Source organism: Equus caballus, chromosome 11, assembly GCF_041296265.1.
Source record: "Equus caballus isolate H_3958 breed thoroughbred chromosome 11, TB-T2T, whole genome shotgun sequence".
NCBI classification, from domain to species: Eukaryota; Metazoa; Chordata; class Mammalia; order Perissodactyla; family Equidae; genus Equus; species Equus caballus.
Window position 1 is genome coordinate 44,337,484 of NC_091694.1, and position 27,046 is coordinate 44,364,529.

General features: G+C 54.7%; 2 protein-coding genes across 3 annotated transcripts; both read right to left on the reverse strand.

Moving 5' to 3' along the window:
* Positions 1–2,572: 2,572 nt before the first annotated feature.
* TRARG1 (trafficking regulator of GLUT4 (SLC2A4) 1) lies at positions 2,573–18,077 on the reverse strand. 2 transcript variants are annotated; one of them, XM_005597641.4, is made up of 3 exons: positions 16,776–18,077; positions 6,817–6,949; positions 2,573–5,379 (listed from the first exon to the last, which is right to left on the reverse strand). In XM_005597641.4, exons 1-3 carry the CDS (start codon positions 17,160–17,162, stop codon positions 5,366–5,368), a joined length of 534 nt encoding a protein of 177 aa, XP_005597698.2. In that variant the 5' UTR covers positions 17,163–18,077; the 3' UTR covers positions 2,573–5,365. The 2 variants fall into 2 exon arrangements, with proteins under 2 accessions (XP_005597698.2, XP_070083914.1); XM_070227813.1 differs by lacking the exons at positions 2,573–5,379; positions 6,817–6,949 and adding an exon at positions 9,835–10,046 and having other exon boundaries at positions 16,776–17,299.
* Positions 18,078–24,051: 5,974 nt separating this feature from the next.
* Positions 24,052–27,009, reverse strand: BHLHA9 (basic helix-loop-helix family member a9). The gene has a single exon (XM_023653751.2). It carries the CDS (start codon positions 25,252–25,254, stop codon positions 24,583–24,585), a length of 672 nt encoding a protein of 223 aa, XP_023509519.2. The 5' UTR covers positions 25,255–27,009; the 3' UTR covers positions 24,052–24,582.
* Between the last annotated feature and the right edge of the window lie 37 nt (positions 27,010–27,046).

Sequence of the window (27,046 nt, forward strand, 5' to 3'; positions counted from 1 at the left end):
GTGGGGTGCAGGCCTCTTCTGCTATGACACCCCCAAACTAATGTGGGGTTTCTCTCTTTGTCCTTCTCTTTGCTTCTCAGTATTGCCTAGATTTTCTCAGTTTGTTACAACAAACCCTTGTAAGTAGGTAAGAAAGGACAACGATGATTATTTTTAGAAGGAGATCAAAGGCCCACTGGAGAAGGTACGCCCAAGGTGAGGCTGTGGCCACTGGCCCACTCCGGCTTCAGGCATCTTGCCCAGAGCTGCTCCAATGTTAAAGTGCATGGGAACCACCTGCAGATCCTGGTAAAGGACAGATATTCCGAGTCATTAGGTCAGGATGTGGCCTGAGTTTCTGTATCTCTGCCAGTCCACGTGATGTCCAGGCTAATGATCCAGAGGCCACACTGTGAGGAGCAGGGCTCTCGAGGCTAGCCCAGTGGCTCCCAACCTCGAAAGACCATTGGCATCACCTGGAAAGCTTTTAAAAATCCGTATGCTCCAGCCACACCCCAGGTAACCAGAGTCTCTAGGAGTGGCAGCCACGCCTCAGCATTTCCCAAAGCTTCCAGGTTGTTCCAATGTGCAGTCAGGACTGAGAAGCCCGCTCTAGACCAGCTCAGCTCACTCCTTTACCTGCGGAGACTGAGGCCCAGAGAGGCCGGGGCCTGCGCAAGGTGACACGGCCGACGAGTGAGAGGCTTGGGGCCTGAGCCAGAGAGCTTTCCTGGGCACACGGGGTTGTCTCCTGCCGTGTGTCAGGGAGTGGGAGGAGGCAGGTAGGTCTCGGGATAGAGGATAACAGGCACTCAAGCGTCAGGCTCGGGTGCCCAGAACCACCCAGATTCTGGGATGTTCTCCAGGCTGCTGCCAGGCTGTGCCCCAACATGTGTGCAGCCCTCATGGTTCACCAGGAATGCCATCGGGCTTCCAACAGGCCTGTGGGTGTGCAGATCAGATTGTCACCCTGTTTATAGATGAGGAGTCGAGGTTCAGAGAGGCCAGGCCCCTTGTCCCAGGGCACAGACGTCTGTCATTTGAGGCCTCTTGCACTGTGGAAACTCCGACTTTTCACTTGCTGATTCTGACACGTGTCCTCCCCTCCCCCGTTTTAAAGTTTCTAACATTGAGTTGCGTCCGAGAAATGACGCCAAAGAAATTTTCAGGCCACCAAGCCGAGCGGTAAAGTGGTTGGCACTCACAGTGCCCACGTGGACAAGGTGTCCATTCGTCTGAGTGTTATTAAATTGATAGCGTTACACTGACAGCATTTCATCTTAATTTGGTCCCCCGAGTGGTGCTTTAAATGCCTTTGGAAAGATCACGAGAGGCTTCCGGTGGAGGCCGCCCTCCTGCTTTGGGCTCCCCGACCTCGTGGGGCAGCCCTCTGGACCACCAGGTGCCCTCCCTGCTACCCCATCTTCCCAGGGCGCATTGCTCACCCCGCCCCCAACAACCAACTCCCCCCTTCCTTCCAGAGCTTTTCCTCCAGGTTGAAGTTCCCATGGTCCAGGAAGCCTGTCCTTTTTCATCTTTGTGGCCTCAGGGTCCAGTTCAGAGCCTTTACATAGTAGGTGCTTAGTACAAGGTTGTGGAAGGAGAGAGGGAGGGGGCCCTGCCTCAGGTCCCTCAGGGACGCCTCCCCTCCCCCTCCCAGGCAAAGCTTGCTGCTCCCTTCCAGCTCCCCTGGTGAGCGCCCACTGAAGCCCTTACATGCTGCTGTGGTCTGAATGTTGTGTCCCCCAGATTTGTATGTTGAAATCTTAACCCTCAAGGAGACGGTATCAGGAGGTGAGGCGTTTGGGAGGTGGTTAGGTCATGAGGGCACAGGTCTCACGGTTGGGATTAGTGCCTTTATGAAAGAGGTGGGGGAGGATGTGGCTCTGCCCGCAGCACCTCCCCCTTGGCCTGCCCTGCTGAGGCCCCGCCACCTTCCACAGCAAGCGACCTGCTTCATCCTGCAGCCTGGGAAATGGAGCCCGCCCCTCACCTCCCCCTCCCCAACACAACAAACTCTCCCCTGCCTTCCACAGGGCTTCAGCCCCATAGGGCTTTCCTCTCTGGGCAGCAGAGCTTGGCAGCAAGAAGCCAAGTCTGGGGTCAGACCTAGGGAGGGGGTCAGTTCACCAACATTCATTCAGTACCTTCTGTGTGCCAGGCATGGTGTGACCTGGGGCAAGTCCCTGAACCTCTCTGGGCCTCAGTTTACCAATCTGAACCCAGGGACAACACTAGTAACCCCCAGGAGTGCCGTGTGCATTTGCCAATGTGTGTAAAACGCCCAGCATGCTCCAGGCTGTCAGCAAGTGCCAGTTTCCTGCCCTCTTCTCTCCGCTCTTAAATTCTTTGTTCATATGCCAAAGAACAACTGAGGGGAGGTGGGACTGGCATTACTCACTGGAGAAACTGAGGCACAGAGAGAACAAATGACTTGCCCAGGGGAAAGCCTTGAGGTGGCCATGGGGCCCCAGTGTTTCCAGGCTTCCCAGTGCCCAGCTCCCAGCCTGACCCTGGGACTGACAGGCTGAGTGGACACCCCCCAGTTGTTGGAACCCCTTGACCCCAGCAGCATAAACACAGGCCCACAGTGTGCACATACGGTCAGCTTTATTTCTTTCCATGCCAAGAACTACAGAGCAGTGAACTGGTGAGGGTGGTGCCAGGGTGGTGAGGGGCAGCGCTTGCTGCTCCCTGTGGGACGCTGGAGAGGCTGGGTCAGCGCCCCAAGCCGGGCCGTGGTGCTCATGCAGCCAGTGGCTGGACTGAGATGGAGTTGGGACAGCAGGGCCACTGTTCCTTCCAGCTTCAAGGAGGCCTGGGGCAGCCAGGCTGCTGTGGGCAGGGCGGCGGGGCCCTCCCTCCCAGGCTTATCTTTGAAGGGTTTCTGGTCCTTGGGCTTGTGCTCCTCTCTACCAGAGGGGCCGGGCTCTTGGGGCCTCTACTCCTTCCACACACCTCGAGGCCTCTGAGCTCCATCCTTGGTACTAAACTCTCAAGTCGTTCTTGCCTGAATGGAAGGATGTCCCAGCTGTGCCTGTTTCTTCGGCTCTGCTGGTGGCTTCTGTCTTTCTCAACTCTTCTGGGTTTTGGGTATGAACAAGTGTGTGTGGGTGTGATCCTGGGGGGAGCGGGGCAGGTCTGGGTGTGTGAGAGGCCCTGTGCTCTCAGAGGCCACAGTCCTACCTCTGCCGTCATTTCCCAGGAGACCAGGCTTAACCCGTCTGCTCGTTTCTCTCTTCTCCCGGGGGTGCTGAAGCTGGGAAACCCTGGGGCCTGCCGGGAAACTGCCAATTCATGATCCCTCCTTCCAGAGCCCGGGAACAACCACCAGCTCCATAGACCTCACATCTCCCCTGGCCTGACCTGACCTCAGAAGTGACACAAATATTTTGGGCTCACTCCCTCCCTCCCCCGACAAAGAGAGGCATGTCGATTTAGGCCTCAAAGGCCCCATAAAGCAAACCCAGCCAGCCCCTCCTTTAGGGTTGGGAGCGGTTGGAGTTTATTCCCCAGGTAGGGGACTGACACAGGACCACCAGCCCAAGAGGGATCTACCCAGTGGCCCTGGGCCCTGCAGACCTCCCCTGTCACGCAGCCCCTCCTAGAAGGCTTAGAGCTGCACTCGGGACTCAGAGCCCCTCCTGGCAGACAGAGCCTCTGTGCTAACAGGCTCCCTCCCAGGAGCCTCTGAGAAGTGGGGGGAGATGGGCGGGGGACCTGAGAGGAGGCACAAGGGTCCGGAACGGGTGAGGGGAAACATTCCTTGCCAACCTGAGGCCACTCTGGCTGTGGCTGAGAACCTGCCCTCCCACGATGCACAGTAAACCCGGCTGCTGGGCGGGGCCTGCCAGGGCGGGAAACCTGGAGCATCCCTCCCCGAGGGTCTGGGAGCTGAAGCCAGCAGGGGAGGCCGGAGCAGGAGAGGGCCCCGTGGGCACAGCCTGCACCAGGGAGAAGTCCGGGGAGAATCTTGGGGCCGAAAACCAGGCAGAAGCCCGAGGGTTCTTGCTCAGCTCCTTTCAGGCATCCCATTAGGTCCTGAGACAGAGGCCATATGTCCAGCCCCTGCCGCCGGGCATGTGAGTGTATCCCCAAACCCCGGGCTCCCCACTCTCCTGTAGACAGGACCCTTCGGCCAAGCTCTTCCCTCTGTCTTGGAACTCTCTGGACCCAATAAACAATAAACTTCCAGAAAAACTCTCCAGCCCACTCCCCTGCGGGCAGTACAAACACTGCTAAGAGCCTGGGAGCCCGTGGGAAGTCCCCGCCGGGGTTGTCCCAAAGCCTCCTCCACGGAAAGCCTCAGCTGTGTGTGGAGGGCCAGAGGCACAGGGTGAGGCACGAAGCTTCAAATGCAGCTGGGCTGGGAGCTGGAGCCCAGGCCCTGCCTGAGCCTCTGCATGGAGACCCTCAGCCGCTCTGCATGGGGACCTGAGCCATTCTGCATAGGGCCCCAAGTTTGTACCCCAGACCATGGGGGAGGCCATGGCAGAGCAAGAGCTCACGCCCAGGCTCCTCCTCACTGGCAGAGCAGGGGGCGGGGTGAGGCCAGGGCGGTTGGTTGGTGGCCCAGGCTACACACAGGTAAGGAGCAAGAGGAGGCCTAGGTCATCCTGGGAGACGCTCCAGGACCAGAGTTCTCAGCAGAGATATTTCCGAGGCTGAAAAGTTTGGGAAGCATCCAAGGGTCGTGCTGACCCTGTTCTTGTCTTCACCAACATCCCTCTCTGTGCCTCTGCCCTGCGATGAATGTCACTGTCACCTCTTTCCGGGGTAGCTGCACATCCCATGTGCCTGAGGGGGTCCAGGGTGTGTGCTGAGGGGCAGCTCAGCGTCTGAGCTCTGGACACTGGCTGGGAACGCGGCAGGTATGTGGCACAGGGCGTGCAAACGGTCTTTTTTATCCCCGCAAGAAAAATACAAAAGATAATGTCCCATGTCTTTGCTCCCGGGCATCGGATACACAGGGAGGGTGCTGCTTCTCTCCCCACCATGCTTCGTCTCCTTTGTGGGGCTAGTTTCTTCTCATTCTGGCAGTAGATGCTGCTTGGTAGATCCCAGGAAATCACGGGAATGAGGAACAAGCCAGAACACTGGGGTCAAACTGTGGGGACGAGCCCATGAGATTACGCCACATTATTCATCGGTTTCACAGTTAATTTAATTTCCTTCCTTCCTTTCTTCCTCTCACTTTTCCTATCTGATGTGGGCTGACAGTAGGGTGACTTGGGGGTTTTCCTCCGAGTTTGTGCTTTTGGAGCTTGGGGATAGGTGGGTGCTTGGCGGTCACGGCCCTGTCCTCCCGTGGGGCGTGGGGTGTGTGGGTTTGGAGCATTCCAGCTGGCCTGGGCCTGCCTCCGTGAGCACAGCGCCCTGGTTCCTTCTACTTCTGCTGAACTGTAAAGGAAAGAACAGTTATGGCAGAAGCGAGCTCAGAACACGAGTCTTCAAGTCCTCGTGGACCTGGGTTTCTGTTTCCTTGTGGGGAAAGGTGACGGGGATCATTTGGTTTGGGCTCTTGGTGGGACTCAACTCCTGCCAGTGTGAGGACCACAGCCTGGCTGATTGATTCAGAGCGGGGCATGTGACCCCTGAACACAGAACCATCTATGCTTGCATTTTTTAGTGAAAGCTAAACAATTCCCTCTGCCAATTTGAATTCGGTTGTCACTTGCCATCGAAAAAATCACAGCTCAAAGGATGAAGAGCAGGACCATCAGGAGGTTCTGAGTGAGGCGGATGCCCCGGGCTGGTGGGTTCCCGCCTCTCACGTGCCTGCACGTCTATCAGACTCAGGTTATGGAACGTGCTTCAGTTCAGATAGAAAGTGGAGGACGTGGATTTTGAACCCAGGAAGGCTGGTTAGAAACCTGAAGTCTTCCTTCTCCTAGGTGGCCGAGGTGGCCCGTGACCCCGGAGTCCCCAGCTTTCTGTCTCAAGTTGAACATCCCATGTTTTAGGTCAGTGTCTCCCAAACTTTAATGATTGGGCCAGGAATCTTATGAAAATGCAGATTCTGTTTCTCTGGGTCTGGGTGGGGCCTGAGATTCTGCGTTTCTGGTTCCTGGTGTCAGCTGTCCCTGATGCTGGTCCGTGGGGCACATTTGGAGGAGCAGGTCTCTAGGGGAAAAGCCTAGATTGATCACTGCAGGAGCAGAGATGCTGGGGGGCTCTCTCAAGGCGAGTGTGTGGAGGCAGGGGGACAGACAACCCTGACCTAACAAGCCCAGAAACTCATGAAGCTGCACGGGCCTTGTGAGTGGCTGAGAGGCACCTTTGAAAATGGCTCCCCTGCTTGGATAACTTCCCCAGGCCACCTCTGGATGCTCACAGAAGTCTTACTTCCTGACTTCCACCACATGCCACCACACACACCACGTCCGGCATGTCCTGGCTGTCTTGGCAGGGAAGCTTGTGTGGCCAGCGTGCAGTTTATACAGTGTCACATCCATTGTCTTGGGTGATGGCTCACAAAAGCCTGTGTGCTGGAGGTTTCCTCTTACACCGTAGCCATGAAAACCCCTGAGGCTCAGCCAGACGGACACTGGCCCAGGTCCCAGGGCCACAGAGCCGGCCAAGCTCCTCGCCTCTGACTCCTAGGCCCATGCTCTTCCCCCATCCGTTCCTACTGACCTACTCTCCAGGTGTGATAGTCAGTCCCACGCAGCTGGTGACTGCCGGGGACTGGCTTGCTTTTGTAGAGCGAGAGGCCGGCCTGTGGCCCCCACTCACTTTACCTCCCCCGCCCCCTGTCCCACAGGGGTGGGCTACCCCGTTCCACAGTCCTCACACCAAGCAAGCTGGCTCCCTCCATTCTGTGCAGCTGGACCTCACCTGCGAAGTTGACAGTCACAGCCACGATGATGATGATGATGCCCATGATGATGAAGGTGATGCTGAGCAGCCGGGCCAGGCGGCCCAGCCTCCGGGCCCCGTCCAGGTCCCCCTGTTGCACGCTACTTCGAGACTGCAGAGAGAGGATGGCAGAGACCTCAGGAAGGTGTCTCAGCAGCCCCACGGGGGTCCCTTGCCTGGGCCTCCGGAACACACCCACTCCCCACTGCAGCCCACACTCCAGCATCCGCCCTCGGGGAGAGGAAGTGGGATCCTCTTGGAGAAGTGGCTTGGACTCCAGTGGCCCAGACCTCTTGTGGGGACCCCTAACCAAGCCTGCCCCTCCCTGGCTGGGGACAGCTGGATGCAGAACCAAGCAATGCAGGGCATTGTCTCAGGACAGTGACGGGGCAGGGTAGTACAGTGGAGACCGAGGGCCTGAGAGGACGGACCAGGTCCAGGCCATGCTGAGCTGCCTGGAGCAGATAAGCCAGCCCCAGAGGCTCGCTGCTGCGGCCTCACTGAGATCCTCAGGCAGCTCCTGTGGCTTTTTCTATGGCCTGATGTTCCTGCCTCCTTTCCTCTCTGAGCCCCCTCTTGCCACAAAAGAAAAAAAATCACAGTGTTCCTCCCTCCCCCTGTTTCCCATCAGGGACCACATCCTCATTCAACCGAGCCCACTGTCGAATCACACCAGAAAGGCGAGGTGTTTGGGGTTTGAAGGGGGAAGCCTGGGCCTGGGCGGGCGGGGAGCTACATGTGGCTTCGCAGGGGCCCTATTTGATACTCGCTCCTTCTCAGTGAGCTCGGTTTTTCTTGGCCCTATTTAATTTGGTGAAATCAGGTTGGGTGAGGGAGGGGACAGAGAGGAGCCTGGGGTGGCTCTGCAGGAGATAAGTCCCAAGGATCTGAAGCCCGGCACCCCTGTGATGGTTCAGGTGTCACCTGCTGGCCAGGGCTGGCCCGTGACCTCCAGATTCCTCCCGCTGTAGAACTCCCTGATGCTTCTTGGACTTCTAGAACGGGCACAGGCAGGAGTCCACTGAAGGGCTTTAAGGCCTCAGGCCACTTATTTGGTTATTTTACTTCCTTTGAGGCTCCTGATTCAGCATGGAAAAGTAATGAAGGACTTTGATGATGATGATGATGACGACGACGATGATTCGCTGAGCCCTTAGTTTGTGTCGGGCAGCTTTCTAAGGACTGTATTCAAATTATCTCATTTAACGTCAGAATCATCCTATGAGGTTGGCAGTGTTGCCCACCTTTAAAGAAGCTAAAGTCCAAAGAAGGGACCCTTCTCTTCTCTGTTCTCTTTATGGGGGTGTCCCCCTCGCCAGGCTCCTGTCCTCTTTACCTCTCAGAATTCTAACTGATCCCCCACCCCTACCCCGTGGTTCCCTGTTCCAAGCTCCTTCCAGGCCAGCGCCATCTCTCTGCCACCAGTGCCACCTCTCTGCCACAGCATGGCATCAAACTCGCTTTGCCCCAAACCATAGCTTCCTACTTCCCAGATCTGCTCCTGGCCTTGTGCTCCTCCTTCCACGTGCCAGAGCGCCAATTATTGGCAACAGCCTGGAGTCCTCCTGCTCCGTGACAACTCCTCTCCCATCCTACCCAACTCATCAGTATCCTCTCCTTGTCAATTCCATTGCAACTCTCTTCTCTAGGTCCCTGGCACTTGCCCTAATAGTTCCAGGCACCATTTGTCTCTTAAGCTGGGACAACAGCCTCCTGAGGATCCCCCTGCCTCTAAGCTCTCCTCCTCTCCATTCTACTGCCCACCCGACCATGTCACTCCACAGATATGTACGCCAGGCACTGTGCTAGGTCCCCAGGATGCAGCAGTGTGCAAGGCTCCTCTCTCTGGCAGGGTGCACCATGAATAGCAAAGCCTCATCACAGGGCTGTTTCCTACAGCTCCAATTTCCGGGAGGGAATCCTAGCATCTCTCCTCCTGGACTTCCTCTCTGTCTCTCCCTACCATCAAATACAATCAGGTATGAATTTCTGACCTTTCTGATGTCCCTCAGGTCCATCCCTACCTCTCCAGCCCTAACTACACTGCCCTAGCCACCTCCCTCAACTTGTTTCTTCTGGAGATTGCATCAGCCTCATCCTCACTGGTCTCTCTGCTCCAGCCTTGCCCCCATCCAACCTCTTCTTAACAGCCAAGGTGAGGTCTTTCAAATGCAAGCCTGGTCACGTGACTCCTCATAAAAGGGATACATCTTTATGTCTCAGTGTCTTTGCATGTACCATATCTCTGCTGGAATGCCTTTCCTCATTACCATATTGCCACTTCAACAGCTCCTCCTCATCCTCCAAGAGTCACCTCTAGTAAAACTTTCCTTTGTTCCCACAAGCAATTAATCATCTCCTCCTTGGGGCTCCAAGGATCTTGCATTACTCTCTTTTTCTCCCTTACCACCTTGTGTTATTATTTCTTGTGGCTGTGTCAGTCTCCTTCTCTGGACTATAAGCTCCTTGAAGTCAGGGACCATGCAGCCTCAGTCTTGGTATCCCTCTTATGTAACCTAGGAACAGGCCCCCATAGGTATTCAGTAAATGTTTGAGGAAGTAAAGACTAAAAGAAGAGAGAAAAAGAATGAGAAGAGAGACTGTTTTCTAATCACTGATCTTAGCCAGTGGAATGCTCAAAGTTAAAGGAGGTTCATGAAAATAGAAGATTCATGAAAGAAATAAGGGCAATAGGTCCCATAGGACAGGTAACTGGTTTCTGGGCTTTGGCCCCACCCACTAACCCATGCCACTTACAGCTTTCTGCATGGCCAGCCCAGGTCACTGAACTCAGGAATTCAACACCAAAGCAACATTGAAGGAAGAGGGGGCAACATACTGAAAGGTTTCAGGGATTTCTAGGAAGCGTGACTTTAGAAATTCTGGGTCTACCGTGAGTCAAGGGACTCATTAGATGTAAGCATGGCATGCAGGCAGAAGGGCTCAGGGTTTGAGATGAGTCCTGTCCCCCACTTTCCAAAGAAATACTTGTGCACGCAGTAGTGATTCAGGACCATGGAGAGAGGCGCACGAGTGGTTGCCTGGGCATGAGAAGCAGGGTGGGGGAGGTGAGAGTGAGAGGTAATTTTTCCAGTCACACGAAGCCCAATCTCTCTTCTTCATCCACAGAGCCCTCAGTCCTGCATCCCGGTCACACATGTTCCTTCGAGTCCAAGAGACACTGTTGAAGGAGATGCAGTGGAAATGGCCTGATGGAACAGAGCAGACCAGATTGTGGCTGCTTTCTTGTGTCAGACATTTTATACACACTGTGCAGTGTAAACTTCTGATCTGTACAATGGAGGGAGTACAATCTGTACCCTGTCTCTAAGAGTAGAGCCCTAATTTTAGACATAGAAGTTCCTCGCTGCTAGCTGGCACTCATTTCTGAAGTCCCCTCATCAGTTACCAAATGAAAGAACCATCCTTTGACTCTAGGGATGAAAGACCCTTCACTTCTTTTTATGAGCAAATTACCAGCTGCTCTCCCATCCCCACTTAGTGGCATCATCTTCCCCTTATACAAAATGGCTCAAGTTGAAAGCATAATAGTAATAATTGCAGGAATGGTTGTAATGACTGTAAATTAATAGATCACTTCTGATTGCAATGGCTGTGGGAATGGTGAGGGGAAAAAATGAATTCAGGTTAATAGATCATTGACAGACATTGATAAAAGTCTGAGAGCAGGGAGGGAGTAGGAAGAGGGGGAGAGGTGGGGAAGATGCTGGAGAGAGCTGCTCGAGGCTGAAACCAGCCAGAGGAAAGTGGCAACAGAACTTCTCAGGAAAGAGCTTCCTCCACCCACGAGTTTCAAGCCAAGCCCAGCAGATCTGAGGAGAAGGGACAAGACGTGCCAGGGCCGATCAGCGACCAGTCCTTCCACAGAGCTCAAGCATCTCCCAGAAGGTCAAAGCAAAGGGATGTGCTTCCCCATGCCCCTTCACATCCCTCTCTTTGCAACACTGCAATTGTTTCTGGAATACCCTGACTACAAGTTAACCCCCAAGTTGCTGAAGACTGGGGAGGCCGGGTGGGGGGTCACAGGAAAGGAGTCAGAGCAGCTGCAGTGGTGGATACAAGGGATTGGGGATGCTTAGGGGCTTGAGATAACAGCCATTTAGCAGCCAATTCAGCAGTGTGTCAGTATTTTAAGCCATATGTCTGTGTACCAGCTGACCGTCAACCCCAGTTGGGGCTCCGCGCTCTTACTGAGTGAATGGATAGATGCACAAATGATTGAAAGTCAGCCTGCAACACATCGGTTAAATAATTAGGTAACCAAAAATCCTAAGACAGGGAGCACTGAAGCTGCTCTAGATCTCTGCGGCACTCCAGGTGGGGCAGGAACAACTTGCAGAGAAGGGACTGCTTAGAGCCTTCCCCCAAAACCAAAGACAGGGCTGCCCACCTCCCCCGGGGAGTATAACGAGGGGTGAGACTCCATTAAACCAAAATTGATTGAAGTCAGAACTGCCTGTCCATGGGAGATTTGCCCTTTCCTCTGACATTGCCAGGTTTCATTTAGCATTAATCATAACAGCAACCACTTCCATTTATTGAGCATTTACTCTATGCCAGGTGCTTTCACACATCAGCTCATTTAATCCTCCCAATGGCCCAATGAGGTCGATGGTTTTCTTACACCTATTTTATAGATGAGGAAACTGAGGCTAAAGAAGGAGGCTGAGTGATTTGGACACAGTCACGTGGCTTACAAGGGATAGAGCTGGGATGCACACCCAGGTCTATCTGAAGCTTGTTTTATCACTGTCCTCTACGGAAGGCCTACCGCCTGGGGTCCAGCTCTTCTCATTGACAGGAGACCTCGCTGGCATTGAGGAACATGGCCACTTCCCAGCCTGACCCAGAAGTAAAGTGGATGAAGCCAGCCTTGCCCTGGCCATGCCAGGAGGCTCACAGAAGGCTACGGTGGGCCTGGACACCTGTGATCACAGCTCCTCAGGTAGAGGTCCTGGTCGGCCAGCCCTGCTCACAGGAGGCCCCTGTCAAAGCCACAGTGGGAAGGATGCTACTGGTCCACTAGTCTTCCACTGACAGAGTTAGTGGAGCAGAGGGAACGGTTGGTGGCAGGGGGTGGAGGGAGAGAGAAAACGAGAAGGAAGTGGAATTCTTCCCTCCCGGCACAAGTGCCTGAAAGGTTTGGCTTTCCTGAGAGGGACACAGCATCCCTGCCCCTCGAGGCAGGTGCAGTGTGGGGCCATGCAGAGAACAATGAACTGAGCATCCAGCTGACCTGCCTCTCACCAGTTGTGTGACCATGGGCAAGGCACCGTTCTGCATGCCTCAGTTGCCTTGCTTGTTAAATAGGAACAATTAACCAGACTCTGCCAGTCTCTATCAGGGCGTGCTCTGCAGACGGGAAGCTCTAGAGAGGCTGTCAGGGCTGTGGGTCTCCTTCCACCCTGGGGTCAAGGGCCTGACCCTTCACTTGGTAACCGGCGGGGGGACCTCAGATAAGGAGTTCTGAAGTCTGTCCCCAGGACCTGGAGACACCAGCACAGGAGACTTACTCTCTTTCCATGCTCTCTGTCCACCCTTCACCCCTGCATGGGACCGAGTGTTTCAGCCCTAGATGAATAACTGACCCCTTCCTTCCTTGGGGAATGGAGGGTCCTGTGAACTAGACTGGCTCCCAGAAGAGGGGAGACAGCTGTGGGCACACCCAATAACGCTCCCCACTTGGGCTCCCCGATTCCCAGGAGGCAGGTTAGTGTAATGGGTGGGAACATGAGCTCTGGTCCTAGGCGTCTGATCCTGGGCTCCCAGTTACCAGCAGTCATTTCACATCTCTGTGCTTCAATTTTCTCATCTGTAAAATGAGAATAACAATACCTAGGCCTCATAGGTTCAGAGTCTGGATGAAATGAGATGATATATGTAAAGAATTTGGACCTGCTCCTAATATTTAGCAAGCATGTAGTGAATGGTAGGAATATTATCCCTCAACACTGGGCTCTCTCAGGTTCCTTCTCCCAGGCTCCTAACAGTTCCCTTTAGAAATTCATTTCCACAACTATACTCCACCCTCACCATCACCCCACCTGGCTCCTCCTTTGAAATCTCAAACCCCCAATATCTCTCTCATCCCCTGCACCTGCCCTTTGACTTCTCTGAGACCTGTGACCGTCTCCTCCAAGGCTATGGCCATCTTCCCGGCCTCACTCCCTCCCAGTCCAGACTGATCCTTTGGTGCATCATCTCAGCCACCTTCGCCAGCATCTTCTGTGCCACCTGGCCCTGCCCTCATTGCAACTCTGCCATCCCCAGCCTTGGGTGGACCCAATGTCACATCTGTGACTCTATACCTATAGCTAGAAAAAACCCACACCACCATGCAGACTGATAACAACTCAGACCCTGGTCTCCAGCCTCAGCACAGCCTTCAAGCCATTGACCTGTCTGCCCCTAATCACCTCTCCTCTCCCATCAAACCCTTATTTCTCAGCCAATGACCCTGCCCTCCACGCCCCTGGTGGCATGGAGCCCAAACGGCATGTACTACCCCCTTTCCTTTGAGTATTTCTATCTGCTTTTTCCTCACGGCCTCTCCTCCAGGCTCCCGGGGAAGGAGTCCTTCTTCTAGATTGCATCTCTCCACTCTTCAGGAAACTGGCCTCCCCAATCACCTCTCTCCTTTTGGCCTAAGTCTCTCCATCACCAGGGTCACCAGGGGTCTGTAAATGGCCAAGCCAGTGGACTGTCCCATCCTTATTGAACCTGATCTCTCTGCCGCATTTGACTGCTCCCTCCTTCAAACTCGCTCCTCCCTAGGTGTCTCTTTCTTTTCCAGTTTTCCTCCCACCTCCTGGAATCTTATTTTCAAAACTCTTTTCTCTCCTCTTCTCACCCCTTAAATGCCATAGTCCCCAGAGCTCCGCTGTTTCTGAGTTGGCTAACCAGGAGTCTAGAGCAAGAACCGCTCCTGCCTCCTTGACAGTTCTCTCACCAGGGCCCTAATTTCTAAGCCGCTCCTTGGTCCAGGCCCCCACCACCCCTGCCTGGACTACCTCAAGAGCCTCCTGTGGGGTCTTCCTGCTCTCAGTCCTAACTGCTCTAGCTCATATCCCACAATGCATTTGGGTGTTCATTTTAAAATGTGAACTGACCACATCATGCCTCTGCTTGAAATTTTTCAGGGGCTCCTCAGAGCCACTAGGATAAAACTTAGATTCCTAGAACAGGCCCCTGTCCATCTCCCCTACATCACAGTCCCACATCCTTCTGCCATGCCAGACAGACTGGGTCTTATCCATCCACTCCCCAAATGCCTAGCAGGGTGCCTGGTTCATAAAAGAGGCACATTCGTTCACGAGGAAGCCTAGTCAGCCTCTACCACTTAGTTCCATCCAAAATAGCAAGTGAATGGTCGACTGACTGAATGTCTGTGTTACCAACTCTTAGAAGGTTTCCAGAAACCTGCTCTGTCCCTTGCCATGGCCATGGTCCAGACCTCTTCATCTCTCACCTGTGCTCCTGCAAAGGTCCCCTCTCCCAAATGCCAGGCTCAGAGGGGCCCCTTCAGACCCTGCTCTCACCCTGCACCAGACTGATCCACCAAGATGGAAATCTGACTGCGCCCCTCGCTGGCTCCAAACCCTACAACGTACACGCTGCAGCAGGGGCAAAGCTTGAAATCGTGCTGCCCGGGGAAAGAAGCCAGTCCCAAAGGACCACATGTTGTACGATCACACGTATATGAAACGTCCAGAAGAAGCAAGTCCATAGAGACAGAAAGAAGATTAGTGGTTGTTTAGGTCTGGGAGGGACAAGGAGAGAGGAGGATGATAGAAAAAAGATACGGGGTTTCTTTTGGAGGTGAGGAAAATATTCTAAAGTTGACTGTGGTTATGGTTGCACTTTGTGAATATACTAAAAACCATTGCATTGGACACTTTAGATGGGTGAATTGTATATGTGAACTATATCTAAAGTTCTAAAAAAGAACAACAAACCTGTGATGGCTTCCCCTCCCCCACCAGGGGGACACTCAGCTGCCACTGCATCACTGGGACCTGCCGTATAACAGCGCTTACTATGTGCTGGGTGTCGTTCCTCAGCACTTTGTGTGGCTCGTCTCATTTTGCCCTCACACAGCTCTATAACGTAGGGGTTATGGTGACACCCATTTTGCAGATGGGAATACTGAGGAGAAGGGAGGGTTGAGTGACTTGCCTGAGGCCACACAATACGTTATGGTTTTGACTAGCATGGGCGCTTCCTGCCACGTGTTCTCAGAATCTGTTTATGAGTTTCTCCCCACTGGACTGGAGGCTCCTGGGAACGGGCCAAGGTGTCTGGTTTAGTGCTGTACTCCCTACCCAGGGCCCAGTGACCGTGAGACCTGACTCAAGGACCTGCAAAGGATGTAGAAATGCCCTAGGGGTGGGTTCAGTGGTCTCACAGCCTTGGGCCGAGGTTTCTTTGGACAAAGGCAGCCCCTACGCAGCCTGTCCCCTGCCACCCCCCCACCCCCAAGAGACAGATTCTAGTGACTGTTTTCTTCTGGGCTCTTGTGTGGTTTCCCTCCCCAAAGCCTGTCTCCCCTCCTGGGGCTTCTCCCCGTAACCAAGAGGTTGGCCCTGCCCAGAGCCACTGGCTGCACCCTTGGGGTCTGGCTCTGGCCCCAGGTATCCTGAAGTGAAGCAGACAGCACAGGAGTCCCTCAAAGGCCTCGCCCTGCGTCCTGCCCAGCCCTGGCTCTTGCACCCGTGCCAAGTCCCTCAGACTCAGAAATGATGCCAGTGTCCCCCGACGCCCCAGTAGGTGGTACTGGATTTGATGGGGGTCGGAAAGCCTTCCCTGGCTGCAGACTGGGCTCAGTGGAGTGGACGGACATGTATGAGGAAATAGGGGGTCTCTCGGAGCACAGCCTGGGGGCAGCGGGAGTGACCACAGCTCCTGGGGGTTCGGTGACAGATGACTCAGCGGTGGAGTCACTCCAGAGGGAGGCAGACGGTCCTCTCTGCCCAGTCCTCAGTCCTGGGGCCGGCAATTTTCTCTCCCCTGCTCCAACCTCATCCTGAAAGTCATTGCCTGCCCAGTCTCTCTCCTTCCTGGACCTCAAAAGTCACTTGCTGACCTCTACCAACATTTTCTGTGGATCTTCTGTAAATAGCTCTATCCAAATGGCTTGGTTTGAGGACAATCCAAGACAATTTGCTCAAAACCCTACAGTACAAGAGTGTGAGGAGCAAAGACTAGCCCCTATGCCCCTCCTTGGCAAGGCCAACCATGGCCTCCCACACTCACATTTTCCACCCCTGATCCAAACCTCTCCTACCCTGCAGACAAATGCTGAAATCAGGGCAACCACGAGTCCCAGAAGGCCCCAGTGGGAACTCCTCCACAGAGGAGCAGCCTGCGAACACCCCTCCCCGTGAGCCCCTCCCGGGAGCCAGGCCCAGGGGCCCTCCGTGCGTGGGAGGGAAGCCACTGCTGGCCCTTGGAAACCAGAGCTGGCAGAGGCTGTTAGAATGCCCAGGTGGCCCCAGGGAAGGAGGGGTTGTCTCCCCTCCTGAGAACACGGAGCCCTGGGACCCCATGCCGGCTGCAACTTCTGCTGATACACACTCCCGCTCAGAAATGCCTCCTCGGGACAACCCTACCCACCCAAAAGGCAAGACTCTCAATTTGGCTCTCTTTCTGCAACCAGAATTTAGCTCTAGGCAGTTCCCTGGGGTCCCCTCCCCAGCAGGGATGTGTGCAAAGTCAAGCTGTGTTGGCCAGGAGCAAAGATGAAGGAGCTCTCCTGGCCCCCGGCCCCCTCTCCAAGGGGGAGTGGTAGCCAGCTGAGGCAGGGGGTCTTCCTCAGACCCCGGCACCCGGCTCTCCCTCCTCTACACCGCAGGCAGGGCGTGGGGTTCCTGCTGACCCCTGGGCCCGTCCCTGCCCCTGGAACCAAGTGAACCACTTACCATGATAGAAAAGATGAGGGGGATGAGGTTGAGAGGCCAGACAGGGCAGAAGCAGGAGGCGATGGCAAGGATGAGATAATCTTTGGGGACTTCTTGGTCCTGGGCATAGGAGGTGGTGGCAATGGAGGATGCCCGCCTTGAGCTGGCCCTAGAGGGTGACCGGGGGAGTGTCACCTCCCGGTGCCCCTCGGATATCACCTTGAAGGGCAGGCCATGGCCATTCTGCTCCAGGTCCAGAGCCCCCGAGAGGGACTTGGACAGCTTCAGGGACTTGTCATCCTTGTCGTCCACCTTGATGAGCAGCTTCTCCATCTCTTGCAGGTCCAGGGGTGAGGTGGTGCCTGGCTCCCGTGTGGAGGGAAACTGAGGCTGCACAGGGTTGGCCATGTTGGCCTGAGCCTCGGGCTGCTCCAGCTCCAAGTAGGCACGAGGGGCTCCAGAAAGACCTCAGCGCACCATTCCTCAGCCCAGACTAGGGGCCTACAGGTCAGGGGCAGAAGTATCACCTAGGGGAGCAAGGGTCAGCTCCTCCAGGCCAGCTGAGTTTGGAGGCTGGGGCCTGCCTGCTGCCCCCACGGAGCTCCTGGAACCTGGAAGCTTGGAAGCTGGAATCAAGCTCAGCCTGGTTCAAGTTTGAGGCCAACCTTGCTGGTGCTGCTGACAGCACAGATGGGCGGGGAAGCAACAGAAAGCAGCTCCAAGAGCAGAGAGAAGAATGCTCCTCTCCCGAGTGAGGCTTAGGCTAAGTCAGGGAGGCTCTGTGTGTGTGTGTGTGTGTGTGTGTGTGTGTGTGTGTGTGCGCGCGCGCGCGTGCGCCACAGAGCCTCCCTCCCCCCTGCCCTCCTCAAAGATGCTTTTCCTTTTCAATTCCCCTCTCCCCTGAGAACCGCCCAGCAGCGTTCTCCCTGTGCCCAGCCCAGCTCAGCCCAGCTCTGCCCAGCCCAGGACAGCCCTGAGGGACTCGGGGCTGCTTCTGGTTCCATTGTGGTCCCAGGACCTGCTGCTCTAGTCTGGGGGCTCTGCATGGGGAAAAAGACAAAGTGAGTCACTAAGGGGTGTGTCTTCAACTGTCCTGGGAAACAGCCCTCCGCCTCTCTTCTACTGGAGCAGCTCGCGCTTCCTCCTATCTGTCGGGGAAACGCTGGGCTCTGGACCTATGGCATCCCACCTCAACCCTGACCTCCCACCCCCACAGGGGGCCAGACCCTGGTTCCTGGCTCCTGGCTCCAGGAGGGAGGGAGAGGCGTGAGCACCAGTGTGGCCCCTGGAGGATCCTGCCTGGACCAGGAGGGCCCTCTGAATGGGTTTCTGAGCAGCTCAGCAAGGGGCGGGGCAGAGTAGGCGAAGGAAGGAAGGAAGCGTTGGCCCCATCTCATGCCCATTAGAGCTCTTCTGCTATGCTAAAGAGCTGGCCAAGATCCCTCCTGTTTGGGAGCTCCTCCGGGCAGCTGCCAGATCTGAAGGGCCTCGGTTTGGCTGCCTGTCCTCTCTGATTCTTGCTCTGTCTTTGTCCTCTTATGTCTCCTCCCTTGGTTTCTGCCTCCTTCGCTATTCCTTGCATCCCTTTCTCTCTCTCCTTGTTTTACAAGGGGGACTTGGAGCCACCAGGGTGTGTGTGGTTTGGAGGAGGGTGCTGGAAAGAGTTTAAACCCTAGAGTCATGCACGACGGGGTGGGGGGTGGGAAGTTACAGGTGGGAAGGAGTCTCAGAGGGCATGGAGTCCAAATCCTTTGATATCACAGATGAGAAAACCGAGGCCTGGAAATGGAGAGACACATCTCAAACTGTATCCCAACTGGACCTCAACCCCTGGTCTGGGTTCGGGGGCTGGCTTGAAGTAAAATGAGCCATGTTAGTGGAACGAAATGGCTTTGGGTTGTGTATCAAGCTGGCTTCAGAGACGCTGCTTCCAGCAAGGCAGTGAGACCAGACAAAGAGAAGAAGCACTGGCCACGGAGGGGAGGAAGGAAGGAGACGGCAGGAGAGCAGCAGGAGCCACAGGCTGGGGCCCAGGGGGCACCTGGGAGCTGAAAGGACACCTGGAGGGAAATAAGTTTCCAAAACAGTAAAACAGTGTGGCTTTGGGGCAAATTTTCTGGTTTGATCATTTGACTATTTTAAAGCAAGAATTTTTGCTCAATAAAGGAAACCCACTGTTATTCACAGAATGCAGGCCTCCAGGGCAGTGAGATTGAGGCCTCCTGCCCTCAGCTCTGTCATCAGGGGGGCTCTTGCCCACCCCAGGCCAGGGTGTGTGTGTGTGTGTGGGGGGGGGTGAGCTGGGCTCCCCTGCCTAGGAACTTCCAGAAATGTGCTCATGCCTTGTTAAATATGAGACCTCATGCAGAGGGTGGCAAATTGGGTCCCCAAGACCCCTGCGCTCAAAGTCAGTACCCAGCATGGACAGAATTCCCTGATACAACCTGGAAGCTGACGCTGGGTGGGGGCACTCAGGCCTTCCATGGGGCCTGCAGCTACCCAGCCCTATGCCATAGCCTCTAGCCAACTGTGGCTATTGAGCCCCTGAAATGTGGCTATTCCAAACTGAGATGTGCGGTGAGTATAAAACACACCGAATTTCAAACACTTAGTGCAAAAAAAGGAATGTAAAGTATCTCGTAAATACATTGCATATTGATTACATGTAGAAATGATATTTTATATACATTGGGCTAAATAAAACATTATTAAACTTAACGTCACCTGTCTTTTTTACTTTTTAAAAATGTGCTTACTAGAAAATTACAAAATTTAAAAGGTGGCTTGCATTATGCTCCTATTGGGCAGCACTGGCCTAGAGGACAGAATGAACCTGACATAAAGGACCGTTTTTGGCTTAATAAAAACTCGAAGAGAAAAGAAAAAGAAGACCTCAGGGTGGCTCATGGCAGTGAGGTTACCAGGTGGGCTGGGGTTCAGGGGCTTGGGGACCTAGGTTTGCTCTGCCACTGCAAGATGTTGGGCTCACAGTGCCATCTAGCGGCTGATGGTGATAAGGGGAATGAGCGGAAGTGGGAGAGGGGACTGGGGGAGCAGGGACAAGTGGGGAGAAGCATCCTATTTGGGCTCCAGGGCTGCTCAGCCTACCCAGCCAGCTGCTTCTGCTCCAACCTGCATGTGCTGCCTCCCCACTTGAGGTCTTAAATGGAGGCCCGTGGGCCATACCTATCATACAAAGTGAGTTTGGCCTGCACAGGGTTGACCCAACACGTATTTTTTTAGAAATCCATTTCACATAAAAATTGGGGTTTCAGACATTTAACATGAAGATCTGGGAACCCTGGGCCCATTTTCCGCAGAGCAGCAAGCAGCCGGGCCAGCTGCAGCCTTCAGAGCGGGTCGCTGAGCTCTGCCTCCTCCTCCACCATCACAGGGCCTGCCTGCCTCAGGGGTCTGAGCCGTGAGGCCCTGCAGCTAGACAGATGGATTGGCCTTCCTGTTCCACAGCTGGCTGGCCTTGCTGCTCTCTGGTGTGGACACAGAGAACCGAAGAAAGTCACCCCCTCTCTTTCCACCTTCCCCACTGGACTGTGAGGTCCTGGAGGGGGCAGGCATACCCATAGCTCCCTAGCCCAGTGCCTGGCAGGTGGTTGAGAATGGCTGGATGAACCAGAGGAAGATGAAGCACCAACCAAGCACCCAGGGCGCGTCCACACCGACGCTAATTCCACCTCCGCCGGCCCCCAACCTTAGCGCATCCTAAGCACGAAGGATGCTGAGATGTAAACAGTGGAGGGGAAAGTGGACCTGCGTACTGGGGGTGTCCTTTGAGGAGTGGAGTGGGCAGGGAAGCAAACCTCAGAAGGGTGGGTAAACTGGAGCCTAGTCCAAGGGGGACAGGTAACAAGCCCCTTATGCCCCACAGCTCTTTTACCTTCCGGGTCAGGGTGCCAGGAAACCCTACGGGGGCTAACGAGGCAGAAGTAATTAAGCAAATTCCTCTCCTCACTGAGGCTTTCCTGGGCCCGGCCCACCTGCTCCAGGGGTAACAGCAGCCTTCAGGTGTCTGCGCGCACACACACACACACACACACACACACACACGTGCAAAGTGTGAGGGAAACAATGTGATCGTGTGCCCATCAGCAAGCACCCTAGTTTCACATCCAGCGAGGTGGGGTCCCTCCAAAGGAATCCACTCAAGACACTTGGTCCTTGCTGTCCTTGCTCAAACATTTCCCTGTTCATCTTTGAAGGTGCCCTAAGGAGACAAATCTTTCACCTTTAAAAAACAATTATGAAGAACCTAACAGATATTAACCCTGTTTACATCCCTCCAATTCTCCGTAGGTCCGTTCACCCACCCATACGTTTGTCTACGGTTAGAATCAGTGGGCGCAGACCATTTTGTGATCTGCTCTTCTAACTCGCCATTATTTTCATTCCATTGGAATACCACAGTTTGCTTTGCCAGGCCTCTGGGGTTGGGCATTTGTGCTGTTTCAAATCTTTCACTGTTGTGTACAGTGCTGCTGGGACCATCTTTTTGCAAATTTGTTTTTCCTTTTGGACTCCTCCCTTGGAATATTTTTATTGTGATTTTGCCAAATTGTTCTCTACCAAAAAGGGACAGGTACACAGTACAACCAGAAATCTGTCGATGTGCCCTTGTCTCCACATCCCTGACGACATTGGGTCTTACAGTTGCTATTTGTTTTTATATTTATTAGTATGTCTCATTCATTGCTAAAGAGGTGAGGTCCTGTTCCCTGTGGGGGAGGCAGAGAGAACAAGGGGGGGGAGTGGGAAGGCACAGACCTCCTAAGAGAGGCCAAGAGGCTGAGTGTAGGAGAGCCCTGGGCAAAGGTTCTGGGATCGTTACTGCTCCCTGCCCTTTACATGTTAACTCTCTCTCTCCTTTGAACACTATGTGAGTGGACTGTTGGTACTAACCCGATAGATAGATAATTTCTGTCTTTATATATATCAGTCCTTCGTATCTTTTGGCCATAAGTTTTAGCAGCTCTGTCTTACATATGTATTTTCTCTTTCTAGTACTTTCCTTTTTATATTCGTTTAATACTTATCCTTATACTAACTACTTTTCTCTATATTTGGACAAATCTACCTGGTCTCGGTTGATAACTTCCATTTCTTTAATAATCACAGGTTTATCTTTTCTCCACTGCAAATCAGCCATCTTAGAGAACAGGTATGGTCTTCAGAAGCAGATAAAAATGTCAAGGAAGTGTTCCAGGAAAACTGGAAAGCACATAATTAAAAGTATTCTGGCCTAGGATCACCTAAAGAATCAGCAGGAGGAGGGGGTACCTGTTACACGCATGTATGTACACATGTATGCACCCACAAACATTCACACATTCACACATCTATACAAGTATGCATGCAATGCGTGCATGTCAAAAAATCTCAGAATGCTGGACAAATACATATCATAATGCAAATATACAGACGTGTGCACTCAAACAAATAGCCCTGATAAAACAATGATAATAACAAATGTGTTGTGGACTTTGGTTTATAAAACACCTTCCCTTGCATTCTCTCCTTCTGACAACCTTGTGACTAGAATATGTCTTAATAGCTTCCACTTAGGGAGAGCTGGCGTGAGCCAGGCACTACGCTTTAAATGCATCATCTAGCCCATGATGTAAGTACTAATTTTAGCCCATTCTACAGATGGGAACACCAAGGTTCAAAGCCGCTCGGAGATTTGCCAAGGTTCCCTAGGTGGTAAGTGAGGGGACACATACTCTCCCATCCCTCCAGCTGACCTGGCAGGCCCTGCACACTCACGCTTCCACCTGCAGGGGGCACCCTCACCACTCCTGTGCAGGGCGCGCAACTGGGCGGGAAGAATTCTGTTTCTTTCCATCTTGGAACTTAGGAAAGCAGGACTTGCTGGTCATTTTATCATGTTTCCAGAGAATAAAAACCTGAGGCTGAAGCAAGGCAGAAGCACTGTCCAGGCTGGTCTGTCATAAAATTACAATAATATAGGAAGAGTAACAATTTGTGGAACACCTAATTGCCGGAAACTGTACATTATGAACGAATCTTAATGCTCACAGCCACCCTGAGGTGGAATTGTCTGTGTCAGAGGTGAGGAACTGCAGGCTTAGAGAGGTTAAGTGACGCCATGGGTCGCACATGTGGTAAGTGGCAGAACAGAGACTGGGTCCCAGGCTGGTCCAGCTCTTTCCTTTCCACTGTCAGACTGTGGCACTGCCTCTCCATGAGAAAGAGAGCTCAGTGCGCAGGCCAGGGGCCAGAGTCCCATGTTTTGCTCCCGGCTGGACCCAATGACCCAACTGCACCAGAGTCAAAGCTTTCCTGTGATCTGTGTCACAGCCACCTGCCCTGTGAAATGGGGAGCCCTAAGGCCTGTGGGCTGGGGACAGGATGCCAAGTGTGCCAGCCAGTGTCTTGCTTGCAGAAAGCAAAGACATCTTTAATTACGGTGGTGAGCCTCACCTCGACTGTTCTGGGGACCCCTCACTTCTCCTGGGCATCTATGGGTGTCTCTCCAGCTTCTGTGGGGTCCTCTGTTCTGAGCTGTGTAACTTTTCCCCAAGCTGTGAAGAGCGCAGCTCTCTAAGGAGATCAGAGAGCCCTCAGCCCTCTCCTGGCACATCTGGGTCCTCACCCCAGAAAGCAGCACCTACAACATCAGCCCGGTCAGCCCGAGTGAGGCCAGACACCAGCTCAGGCGTGCTCATCTTTGATGCAGAGCAGCTCTCCAGACTTCTCCGGGGGCTGGCTGTGCCTCCCACTTCCTCAGCAGCCTTGGCCCAAGGCCCCACTTTCCTCAATCCCCTCTTCACACTCTTTCCTGGATTCCAAGTCTGCCCCTCATGACAGAGACCCTGGCTACAGTGGCCCACTCTTCTCTAGGAGCTCCATGAACCCATCACTCGAGATACAGGCAAGAATTACTGGCCCCGAATCTTAGGCCCTGCCCTCAGCTTCCTTCTCTGAGACTAGCCCTGACGCTGCTTTCATTGCCACCCTCTCTGTGGCTCACCACAGACAGCAGTTCTGCAGGGGGTCTAGAGATGAGGCTGACCACATCCTTAGTCTCCCGGCTCAGCACTTCCTCTCCAAATAATGTCCCCTCCCACAGCGCCCCTCACAGTGCTCAGCCATACCTGGGGTCTTGCCATGAACCAGAGCCCCCAAGTACCTACCTGTGGGCTCCAGGCCTGGGCCCAGCCTTTCAGGATGAGCCCCAGGCCCCAACCCAGCAGACCTTCTTGCCACCCTGGGCCACTGAGCCCGGTGGAGTCCTTGGAGCAGAGAGACATGATAGGTTTTCTTTTTTATTTTAGCTGCTTCTGATTGCCCCTCCCAAATCACAGACTTGGGGCATCAGCACAGGCAGGGACCCCACACTGTGCCATCGCACCGCACCAGGGGCCACCCACACTCCCATACACACAAGTCCCCTTGTCCAAAAGCCCCCATTCTCCTAAAAAGCAGCAAGAGAAAATAGGACTCAAAGGCGCAAGAATGCAAAGGTCACTTTCCAAGAAGCGTTCATCAAGTCCAATCCTATGAAAGCCCAGGAGGGTCCCGCTCCGTTCTCGGAGCTGCCGCCTCTATTTCGGATTGTGGGGGGCTAGGGAGTGCTGCCCCTGGCTCCGGAGTTCCTTCCTACTGCCAAGGCTGCTTCCTTTCTCCCTCAGGCCTCAGCCCATTCAGTTTTGCTCAGCTAGGGACGTTTTTCCGCAGTCTTCTCTTTTGTAGGCATCCTGCCATTGGCTCCTCCCAGGCCGGCCTCCCTCGAGGCTCGCGGGTGCGCTCGGTGGCCAGGTCAGGAGTGCTGGGAGCCCAGGCCAGGGCCTGCTCACAGGTATCCCCGCGGCCAGGCACAGGGAGCCCCCGGACACCGGCGCCAATTTCCGGGGGAGGTCTGGGCCAAGCCCTGCGCCTCGCCCACCGCCCTGGGCCGTCCCAGGAGCGTGTGCGGGGAGCACGAGGCGCAGCGCGGCACGAAGGGGCCGGAGGGGTCCCGGCGCGCAAGGCTGGGCCCGGCGGGCAGCGGCATGGGCCGCGGCGAGCTGGAACCCGCATCCCCCGCGCCCTCGGCGCGCGCGCCCTGGCTGTGGCACTCCAGGTGTCCGCAGGGCCAGCAGGGAGCGGGGTTGGCGCGCAGGACGAGGGAGAGCGCCGTGATGCGGTGGATAGCCCTGCGCAGCGTGGCGATCTTGGAGAGCCTCTTGCCGCCCAAGTCGTGCCGCAGAGCCCGGCGCAGCGCGTTAAAAGCTTCGTTATAGTCCAGGATGCGCTTGCGCTCCCGCACGTTGGCCGCCATGCGCCGAGCCTTGGACCGCACCGGCCGCGCGCGCTTTCTGCTGCTCGCCACCTCCTCCGCCTCGCCCAGGCCGCGGGGCGCGCCGTTCTCTCTCAGCACCCCGAAATCTCTCCCGGCCTCCAGGCAAGAGTCCCCCAAGTCTTCAGCGCAGCCTTCGACCCCCTTCAGGCCTTTGAGGCCTGGTCCTGGTGTGCCTCGGTGCATGGCCTCCTCCCGGGCCTTGATGCTCCAGCTCCGGCTCACAAGGCTGACAGTCCACCTTCTGAGCGTTGACTCCTGCAGGCTGGACACTCCCCAGACGGCCCCCTCAATAGCTGGGCTTTATGGCACCACGTGGCTCTCTGCCCTCCCCATCCATCCATCTCCCTCCTCCTGCTTTATTACCTGCCTCCAGGTAGGTTGGCGAGGGAGGAACAAGAGGAAGGAAGCAGGGAAGGGAAGAAGCATGCAGATTCTTGTGCGAGGGGACCAGACGGGCAGCCCGGCCACGCCCGGGGCAGTGCTCCAGCAGCCAGGCAGAACTTGCTCTGCCTACTCCAGGCCTCTCTGGGGTGGCTGGGTTCCACATTCTTCCTCTAACCCCAAAGAGACTGCCGAGTTTGGCCTCTGGGCAGGGGAGCTGATAGGCGCGCAGAAAGGTTGTGGAGATGGTAGCTGAGTTTCAAGAACCTGGAAAGTTCTTGTCAAGTCCTGTGGGCAACCACAGAGCTGTCACTGAGGAAAGCAGGATGGATGAGGGAGGAGCAGAGGTGACAGGCAGGGCCCTGCAGGTAAGACAGACCTGGAGCTTCAGCTTCGTCAGCTACCAGAAAGGCCGCTAGGATTCCGGGTTTGGGTTTTGACTGGGCCTTCCTCTCCCCTACCTCCCTCCGGCTCCTCTTTCTGCAGACAGAGCTGGGCTGAGTCAGCAGCAGAGGATGATGGAGATCATCTTGTGGCCCTCTGGCTCCCCTCGTGGTACCCATCAGGAGTGTCTTTTGGGGTCCAAGACCTTTGGGCAGCCCTGTCTCATGAGACAGCCCTGCCATGTTATGAACTCAGTGAACCCACCCACCATCCCCATCCACAAGGATTTGAATTTTAAACAGGGTCTCAGAAAAGGAATACTGCTTAATCCTAGAGAAAGCCCCCCAGTGAAACTTCAGGCATCCACAGAGACTTATTTGGAGCACAGACGTCAGTCTCACTCCCAGCCACAATCTGAATGCTTCCAAACAGCCAAGGCCTGCTGGGGCGTCCGCTGGGATGGGTATGGAGTTCGTGTCCATCTTGCCAAAGAGTATACAAATAACCCCATTATTTCAAACTATAAACTGCTCCATGGAGAAAAAGAACAGGGCACTAGGAAACAAATATAGGTATTCATTTGTGTGATTATTTGTTTTATTGTCTGTCTTGCCCACTAGACTGTAAAGCATCCTAAGGACATTTGTATTTCTGGGGCTCTCATCCCCAAATCTGCAGTATCTGGGAAATTAAAAAGTGAAAGGAAGCAGCTAGGACTGGATGTTTTCTCTCTACTCAATCCGTTTTCCATCGTCCCCACAACATACAGACACACACACAGTCACACAGATTGCATGCCTCCAGCAGGATTCTACACAGAGCATGGGCCAAGATGTCTGAGCGCTCGTGTCCACCCACCCAGCTCGAGTTACAGGATGTCAGTCTCACTGGGTCTCAGACGAGGGGCAAGGAATTAGGTCAAAGAGCAGACAGTCCAGCTCCTGAGTGTCGCAGTCCACAGCCACCTGTGCTTCCACCCCATCCCATGTCACTTAGCCCCTCAGTGCCATGCTAGAGAGAGCTGAGTCACTGCCCTGCTCATCAGCCTCGCTCAGCCATTTAGGAAAGCCGGGCCCTGGGGTCAAAGGTGGGCAGACCAGGAGGGAGCAGGTGGACCTTGCAGTCCCAGAAGGGCCACGGGGGAGAGGTGGTTTGGTGGGTGGGAGCTCTTCCCAACCCCCACCCCCACCCATGCCCAGCCACTGGCTCC

Excerpts from the sequence above, each read along its gene's own strand:
- TRARG1 (XM_005597641.4), bottom strand. The coding sequence starts at position 17,162 with ATGGCCAACCCTGTGCAGCCTCAGTTTCCCTCCACACGGGAGCCAGGC. Across the intron at positions 6,950-16,775 it reads CCCTCATCTTTTCTATCATG|TCTCGAAGTAGCGTGCAACA; the intron begins GTAAGTGGTTCA and ends CTCTCTCTGCAG.
- BHLHA9 (XM_023653751.2), bottom strand. The coding sequence starts at position 25,254 with ATGCACCGAGGCACACCAGGACCAGGCCTCAAAGGCCTGAAGGGGGTC.